General features: G+C 32.8%; 2 protein-coding genes across 2 annotated transcripts; one reads left to right on the plus strand and one right to left on the minus strand.

Annotated features, from left to right (window-relative positions):
• Positions 1 to 1,282: 1,282 nt before the first annotated feature.
• On the plus strand, positions 1,283 to 2,854 carry LOC118037418 (stem-specific protein TSJT1). The gene is made up of 4 exons (XM_035043382.2): positions 1,283 to 1,657; positions 1,763 to 2,003; positions 2,134 to 2,254; positions 2,442 to 2,854. The coding sequence occupies exons 1-4, from the start codon at positions 1,446 to 1,448 to the stop codon at positions 2,633 to 2,635; spliced, it is 768 nt and encodes a 255-aa protein (XP_034899273.1). The 5' UTR covers positions 1,283 to 1,445; the 3' UTR covers positions 2,636 to 2,854.
• Positions 2,855 to 3,301: 447 nt separating this feature from the next.
• Positions 3,302 to 7,401, minus strand: LOC118037417 (ribosome biogenesis protein BRX1 homolog 2). The gene is made up of 9 exons (XM_035043380.2): positions 7,271 to 7,401; positions 6,944 to 7,175; positions 6,674 to 6,815; positions 6,282 to 6,360; positions 5,543 to 5,667; positions 4,887 to 4,988; positions 4,177 to 4,245; positions 3,993 to 4,091; positions 3,302 to 3,599 (listed from the first exon to the last, which is right to left on the minus strand). Exons 2-9 carry the CDS (start codon positions 7,147 to 7,149, stop codon positions 3,468 to 3,470), a joined length of 954 nt encoding a protein of 317 aa, XP_034899271.1. The 5' UTR covers positions 7,150 to 7,175; positions 7,271 to 7,401; the 3' UTR covers positions 3,302 to 3,467.
• Between the last annotated feature and the right edge of the window lie 1,614 nt (positions 7,402 to 9,015).

Here is a 9,015-nt window from a genome sequence, read left to right on the forward strand (position 1 = left end):
AGAGGTTTCTTGATTTTTGGTGTAGAGAGATAAAGTCACCATTGATGACTATTCCAACTATAAAAATAATTGATATCAATGTCAATGTGTTCCATTTCATGAAAGGAATTTCACATAGGTGTTTGTTTTATCCTACTCCTTTCCTTAGGAGGCATATTTGACTAAAGGGATATATTTGAGTTTAGGTTAATTTTGGTTTTTTGAGTTGTATTTTAAGTTTTTTGAGGTCACATATAGGTTTGTTAAGGTATTTATTGTGTTTTTTATGTATTGTTTTTGTTAAAAATGAGTTGAAATTAGTTTTTTAATAAAAAAAAACACTTGAGCCCTATCTAGCAACTTTGATCACTAGACTTTGTATAAAGCAAACAACACACCATTTGTTATCCTTAAAAAAAAAAAAAAAAATAAGGCGAACAATAAGTCACTCACAAACTGAGCTAGAAGTTCAAAGCACACCGACTAAGTTGGAAGGCCCAAGCGCCCGAGCTGTTTTTCTTTTAATGCCCATGCAAGTTACGCCACTAGGCCATATGCATGGACTCTTTTTAGTTTTTAGTTTTTTTTTTTTTACTTTATTATTTTATATTTGGGCTAAAAATAATGATAGAAAAAATTATTGTACCCAATTAAATTTATAAGTTAGTTGGTAGATTTAATGAGTTAATTTATAACATTCATGCTATTATTTGTTTTTTTTCTCCTCAATTTTACTATTTTTTATTGATGGTCTATTTTTTTATTTAACTCAAATCTAAAAAAATACAATTTTACTATTTGTTATCAATAATCTACTTTTACTATCTCGACCCCACACGCTTGCCACATTTTTTTTTATAAAAAAAATCATACAAAAAATTATTATGCATTTTATTATTATATAATTAAATGGAAAATAATATCCATGATAAAAAAAAATTATTTAATTCAGATGATGTGCGAGTCTTATCTATTCACTTGAATTCATTTAGATTTTTTAAATTAAATACTATTTTTTACTAATTTAATTATTTAATATTAAGTTAATTAAAATTTAAACTTTATATTTTCAACTCCGGAAAAGCATTCACAAATAAGAGTGAAGATAGTGGCAGGCAGCATCTTATACATCAGGTGTGGGAACAGGAAAATACTGAATAAACAAAGAAGACAACAAACACTCAAATTTAGATAAGACTACATCGAAGTACGAGAATCCTTATCCACCAATCACACTAAGCTCCACGCCCCCAAAGATGGATAATATTACCTATGTCCACCTTGGAAAAACATAACCTTAATGTCTGAAAGTGATCCTATAAATACTACTCGAGACTTTGGTGTTCCCCTCTCCTCGTCTGTGATCATATATCATCTACTCTTTAAACAAAAAACAAAGTCATAAATTTTAGGCAATTTTAGAGTTTTATTTTGTAAGTGTTAGCTTGGAAAGCAGAGGATTGAAAATGTTGGCAATTTTTCACAAAGCTTTTGCTCACCCACCTGAGGAGCTTAATAGTCCAGCATCTCAAAATGGTACTAAGAAGCCTAAGCTTCCTGAGGAAACACTCAATGATTTCCTTTCTCACCACCCTCAGAAAACTTTCTCCATGAACTTTGGTCAAGCTGCTGTGCTTGCCTATGCTCCCCAAGACAACCCCTTCTCTCCTCAACAAAAGTACTCGCATATTGATTGAATCTCCTTTCCAATGTTAAATATTTGTTGTTTGATTCATTCAAAAATTGTTAAATTACTGTCTTGTTGATGGTATATGTTCTGCAGGCTGTTCTGTGGTTTTGATGGTATATACTGCCTTTTCTCTGGAAGCTTGAACAACTTATGCACACTCAATAGGCAGTATGGATTGACAAAGGGGACTAAAGAGGCCATGTTTGTGATAGAAGCTTACAAGACTCTTCGTGATCGAGGTCCTTATCCAGCTGATCAAGTTGTTAAGGATCTTGATGGGAGCTTTTCTTTCGTTATCTACGACAGCACGGCTGGAAGTGTTTTTGCTGCACTGGTATCTTTAATGCTTCGTTTTGACTCCTTTTTGTCAATTGGCTAATACCATCTAATGAGCTATGTTCAAATCATATCCAAGCATGTTTTATTTTCTTGGTCCTGCTTCCAAGTTTACTGTATGGTCACAGGGTTCTGATGGTGGAGTTAAGCTGTACTGGGGTATTGCAGCAGATGGCTCTGTGGTGATATCTGATGATCTGGAAGTCATAAAAGAAAGCTGTGTCAAATCGTTTGCTCCCTTCCCAACAGGTACTTTGTATTGTAATAGCAAGGGCTAATCACAGATGACAAACAACATCAATGTTTATGGAGCTGCATTAATATCACAATCTGGATTTGCATTATAATCATCTCTCTTTTACATGAGAAGTGTTGCTGTGTGTCCTATATAATGGTTGATTTACTCATCAAAATGATGATGGTGATGGATGCACAGGATTTATGTTCCATAGTGAAGGAGGTTTGATGAGCTTTGAGCATCCAATGAACAAAGTTAGAGCAATGCCAAGGACCGACAGTGAAGGATTTCTCTGTGGAGCGAATTTCAAGGTTGATGTCTACACAAGGATCAACAGCTTACCCCGTAGGGGAAGTGAAGCTAATTGGACCGAGTGGCAATCACACAGCTAAGAATTTGTTGTGCTTCAATTCATAACCGGATCAAAAAATGTTAACTTCAGCTACCATCTTCCAAACTGTTATCTAATTTCTTAACGTTTTCTCTTATTTGTTTTGTTTTCGTTTTTATTTTTATTTTTTTGTTTATTTTACAGTGTTTTCTTTTCACTCGGTACAGCTATCAATCAGAGGGCAACGTGTTCAATCGGTGCCCAGAATGTTTTATTTATCTATTCACTTTTATGAAGCCTTTAAACCCTTTCTGTCAGTCACAAAATTAGACTCAATCTGAATTTGCAGTTTTGCACACTTAGAACGTTTTTATCCTGAGGAAAAGGCATAGGCAATGCCTCTCAACAAATACTCGTTACAGAATCTGCTTTAACAGCAAATACCATAGCTGTGAAAGCATTTAGAGTCTAGTTTTAAGAAGAAGAAAAATTAAAAAATAATGAAATTTTTTTTTTTCATGTTTTCAAATATATCAAAAGTTAATTTTAAAAAATAAATAAAAATATATTATTTTAATACATTTCTAAACAAAACTAACTTTAAAAAATAACTCCTATCAGAGTTGCAGGATAAAAACCACAGCAAAAGTTTTAACATCTGATATTTACTTGCCGCGTGATTATGTATTGAAGAGATCGAAGCTCTGAGATGCGGAAAAGGATGGCGTGCCAAAAAATAGCAACTTGATTAAAACGCATGATAAGCTAATCCAAGGCAGGGACAAAAAACTTGAAATGCCAACGAAGGCAATAATATCAAAATGGTCATATTTTCCATGTAGGATACAAGGTGATATAATAAAACCAACACCATGAGGAGGAGGAGGAGGAGATCATTCCTTCCACATGTCTGCAAATTCATCAGGCTCCAATGGATTTGATAGCTCGTGCATCTTCCTCCTCGTCTTGGCTTTGACTTTCTTGGCAAACTTCCCAGCCTTCTGCTTTTTCTCCAGTGCTCGAATCTGCAAGATTGAAATGAATATCATGCCATTGATGCCAAAATACTAGAAGAGAGAAAAATATATTATATATAATCACAGCAATTAAGGACAAACACCTAATAATCTCTGAACAAAAAGGTTAGTGAATGAACAGACAGTGCATGGTCGCATTGGCTTGAACATTTGTTGAACTCAGTTATTAGGCAAACCCAGTAGGGGGGGGGGGGACTCGACCATGAATCTAGCCAGAAGATTCTTGACGGTTTCATTTAAACAAGAAACTTATTACTATGGAAAACCATCAAAATGGTGGATATTTTGATACAGCTCATCAAACGAGGAGCTCTTCTCTAACTAAAGAAAATATCAGACTTGTAAAGCCAAAATGAAAATTAACGTGAAGAAAACTCTGACCTGGTTAGGTGATACAAAAAAGGGATTTTCATACAATGTTGGGCCTCCAAAGCTGCCACCAAAAATCTTGATAGGATTCAAGCAAAATCTAGGACCAACCTGCACAAATCATTCTATCGAAATTAAATAACTACTGTAGGTGTTTCACTGTGTGCATAAATTCAAAAGTACATCAGAGCAAAACCTCAACCAGGGTCATCTTATCCAGGCCTCCTCGAGCTATTTTATCAGTTTCGTTATGAGGAACAGATATCTATATCAAACAAGAAAAGGAGACGGTTGAGTTAGTTTTTAAAAAATAATGAAATCAGGGTGAAAAAAGCTTCATAGCAAATGAACAGACTATTTTGATTGATAGCTGTGCTTAAGGTTCCAAACTAAAAGAAGGACCCAATCTGGCAAACTGAACATCTCGTATATCAAAGGTTAACCTGAGACATGCAACATCTATCTGGAAGGGTACAGTCAATTAAAAGCTGCTTTGATGTTTAGTAGAAATCCCAGCCTAGGAAATTTGCAGAAAAGGTGGAGGAAAAGGAAATAACTTATGTGGGTTTCTGACTAGGGATTTCCAAGCGAATAATGTAGCACATTTTTTAGAATTCCAAAATACCAGACAACTAAAAGGTCTTCAATGATATGTGCCCAATCTAAAAAATAGCAAAGCCCATACCACTTCATATGTAAATTTCTAGCTTGATCAACTTGCGGAAGGGGGTAGTTCATTAATTTGTTATAATTTCCAAGTTAGAAACATAAAGCTAGGAAAAACATTAAAAACCTCGATGCACAGTAGCATGTTATAGGGCAAAGTGGAAAAATATTTAGTTTTTGAAGGCAGAAATTGTATAAATGCTTCAATAAAATTTGACTTCCAAATACAGTCTAATATACCTGGTAATTCCGAAACCATATATGGTCATCAACAATGGAGAAAACAAAGACATGGTCATAAAAAGGCTTAGATTTCCTGTGATCTTTTGGAGTTCCAAATATCTGAAAAAAAAGATGAAAAAGTCAATGTCTAAGTATCATATAAAAAGACTTTTGAAGTTAACATACAGAGTTCATCATCAACGATTGGTAAAGCATATGAGAAGGAATCAGAAGTTACATTTTGCAACCTTGAAAGAAAAGTTTGAGTGTTGTATCCGTGCAATTAACAGATCAGTAGGTCCTCAAATAATCTTAAAAAGCAAAAATAACTAAATCTTGAGCTAGAAAAGCTGCTTTATGAATGTATCTGATTCTACACAGCACCAGAAACAAAACAGTCCAAAATGGTCATCTCTCTCACCATACTGTTATGAACAAGGCCATAAGATGCGAGAGGAGAAGCACTTGTAATATTGCAAAAATTGTAGATACTAGAATATCAATCATATTTGTTTTTACCATATTTCCTGGCAGACTTTGCCATTGGAAGATATTTTGGAAAGGTATTCACGATTGTCTTTTAGAGAATGAAGAATCTGGTGGTACAGTCATGCATTATAAGATAGACCACAGATAAATGTTGCTAATAAGGTGGGAAACAAAAATCAAAATACCTGCATGATCATCTCCTTCAGGAGTTTCCAGTGGGCATCTTTATCAAAATTAGCTGAGAAAGTCAAGAGGGGTCTTGACCCTTTCAGATGATTTCCTGTAAGCTTCAATTCTTCCATTGTGTGCACTAAAATGAACAAGACAAGTTGCAATGGTTAGGCTACTATGTCATAATACAAGAAAAGAGCTAACCATGTGAACAAATCAATTTATTGGATTAATCACAACAGCTGCTTCTTTTTTCTTTTCTTCCTGTTTCTGGTTTTTTTTTTTTTTTTTTTTTGGTTAAAGAGATTATACTATCAGAATGGGAACAGAAGAAAATTACAAAAAGGACTGCAGGGTATCCTCCATAGTAGAGTGCAAGAAATTGGATCAAAGAAAATCAGGAAATGGCTCTCCAGTGCCACTGAATACTAATGGAAGGAAAATGTTCAAATGCCCAGCCCAAAACCACAAGAAGTCAGAAGGACTATTCTAGACCATAACAACTGCTTAAAAATAGAGAATTTTAGAGACTTTCAAATTTTACTCCACACAAATACTCAAAGTCATAGCAGACAAGGTACATCTATATGAAGATTTCGCTATCTTCCAACTCCCAACACCATTAAATGCATGTATTAAAATTGCGATGCTACAAACATTAGCATTTGAATACAATAAGTGCAAGCCTATTAGTGAGCCTATTAGAAAACATGATTATAAAAAATATCACAAAAAAATAAAAAATTAACATACCAGCATTGACTAAGAATTTCACAGACGGACCACTAGGGCACTTGACCATCCATAGATACAAGTCTTTATGTTTCCTGCACTGAAATAGAGAGAGAAAGGAGAACAAAAAATTATCAACAACAAACAATCTAAAATATGGCAACTTAAGTTCATCCTTTTTTCCTAATCTCAAAGTCGATAGTTATAAAATCACCACACCTCCTCTCAAAGTTACCAAGTTATTTTCCTTCAAATTAACAAACCACGCAAACAAGGGGAACAATTATCAATATCAAAATTCATGCAATGAGTTATCATAGGTATTAAACCTGCAACCACTTGCACAAATGATATGGAATTAACCAGGTCAAATTGTTTCTTTAAGGAAGAAAACAACTAAATTTGAAGTTCACCTCAAAGAACAAAGCGGAAGAACCATTTTTCAACTCAACAAGCTCATTCAATGTCGCGCCTTTAGTACTTTTAGACTCAACCTTACTATCCTTCTTACAATGCGGCAGAAGTGACACCAAATTCAACATCAAGTGCCTATACCTGCAACACCAACAATTCTTTCAAACACCAACAAAATCCAGCAACCGCCCAAAACCCCAACAAACCCCGAAATCAAATATATATATATATATAATCATTAAGATAAAAGGATTGGATCTTCAAGGAACCTGAAATTGATACGCCTAGAACAAGTAACCAAGACTTTCTCTTTGTTTCTAAAACCACCCTGTTGAGGATGTATAAATTCAGTCTCTTTCACTTCAGGTTTATCTTTCCAGCCCAAGAGCGTCCTTTTGGGTCTCTCTGGTGCACCTTCATCTTTCTTTGCAGGTTCAATGACCTGTGTCTCAACGTGCTTTCTCTTCTTTCCCATAGTTTTGTTTGGTTACGTACAGATACCTGAAACACATGAAATCCTTAGCTTAAACACCATGAAAACAATAAAAAGTTTGTATTTAGTTGTCAATAGAACTAAGAAGGAGAAGGTTTGGTACCTAAAGAGGGGAAAGCTAGCTGCAGAGAGGAAGAAACAGAGCGACAACGAGTTTCTGTCAACGAGGAGCAAAACCGTGATAAAAACCTAAAAGTTTAAAAAAAAGGTATTGAGAGTGCTCACAGCCCAAACTAGTCGATTGGAATTTTATTACTTAGATGGATTAGGCCCAATAAATGATGAGCTCAAGCCGAGTAATCCCAGATGGGTGGATTTTAAGGAGAAAAGTGTCCTGTGCTTTTTTTATTTTTTTAGTGTTTCACCTAAGGTTATCAATTATGTTCCGTTCTGTTCGGAATGGTCGAAATATTTCATGTCAATTTAAAAAATAAAATAAATTTCATTTTCTTTTAAATCTCGGTCCGTTCCAGATTTTTCAGCTAAATTCCATCCGAAACGTTCCAATTTTATTCCACATGTTCCGTTTCGCTCTTGAGAAGCCATTGAATCAAATTGAACCTTGCTCAATTTCATTAATTAAACCACCCAATTATAAAAAGCTTTTTTTTTATTACTATTTTCAATAGCAATGATATTAATAATAATATTGAAAATTATTATTACTATTTTCATTAACAATGATATTAATATTTTACAATTAGATTTATCACTAATATATATGGTTTATATTCATTTTTTTTTTCATGTTTATACTTTGTAGGAATTTGAGTAAAAAAAAAGAATGCTTTAGATTCGATTAGCCACTTGATAACGTTGACTTAACTTTATATTTAAAATATTTTTGTTAAAATATTTTACTTTCATAATATTTTTGATATTTTGTTTAAGATGAATTACTTTAAGTTAAAGATCTATTTAATCCTGACTATTTAGAAATATTTTAAATTTTGAAATTATATTTGTTTGGTATTGTATTTGTATTGCATAATTTATAATTAATTTATCTTGAATTTGAATTATGTTTGTTGAATATATATATATATATATATATGAATAGTACAACCTCGAAACGGCACGTCGAAACACTCCGAAATTGAAACATTCCATTACAATTGAAAAAACAAAACACCTACCAAAACGGAATTAACAATCTTGGTTTCACCTTTTCTTATGTTAACAACTCGAAACTCTTTCTATTTATAAGGTAAATATAGACAAATTAGGGGAATTTTTTTTCTTATTTTAATTAAACATGTAAATTGGTTATATATATATATATATATATATATATATATATAGCTTTACAAAGATAACATCCTTTACTAATGCGGTAAATTTATAAGAATCAAACAACTTATTACTGAAAAATAGGAATTATTCAAACCATTAAGCAAGTCTTCAAGAATATTAATTCTAACAATTAATAGTTTCAATATCCTCCCTCTTGGACTTATGTCTTAACATAAGAACATAATCTGAAATATTCATTTTAATATTTACCTTGTGAACATAAAGATATAAAAATTTATAGTCAAGATTGATCATGAATCCTAAAAAAGTTAAATTAAGCTTGACATAACAATAACTTATATCGAGACACCAAGACTATAACAATTGAACCCCACCTAATGATTATAAAGAACCTAAATGAGAAAAGTACAAGACTCTATGAAGATTGGTTAATACTTTTATAATTCAATAGAATTTCTTTGAATAACTAAAGTAAAAGAAATCTCTTACAACACATGATAATAATTGTTGAAATCAAAATCTAAAAAGAAAACTCTAATTACATGATAAATGTCATATTTATAATGGGTAAAAATGTATTAAATAATGCTGGAA

Source organism: Populus alba, chromosome 1 (genome assembly GCF_005239225.2).
Source record: "Populus alba chromosome 1, ASM523922v2, whole genome shotgun sequence".
Classification (NCBI taxonomy): domain Eukaryota; kingdom Viridiplantae; phylum Streptophyta; class Magnoliopsida; order Malpighiales; family Salicaceae; genus Populus; species Populus alba.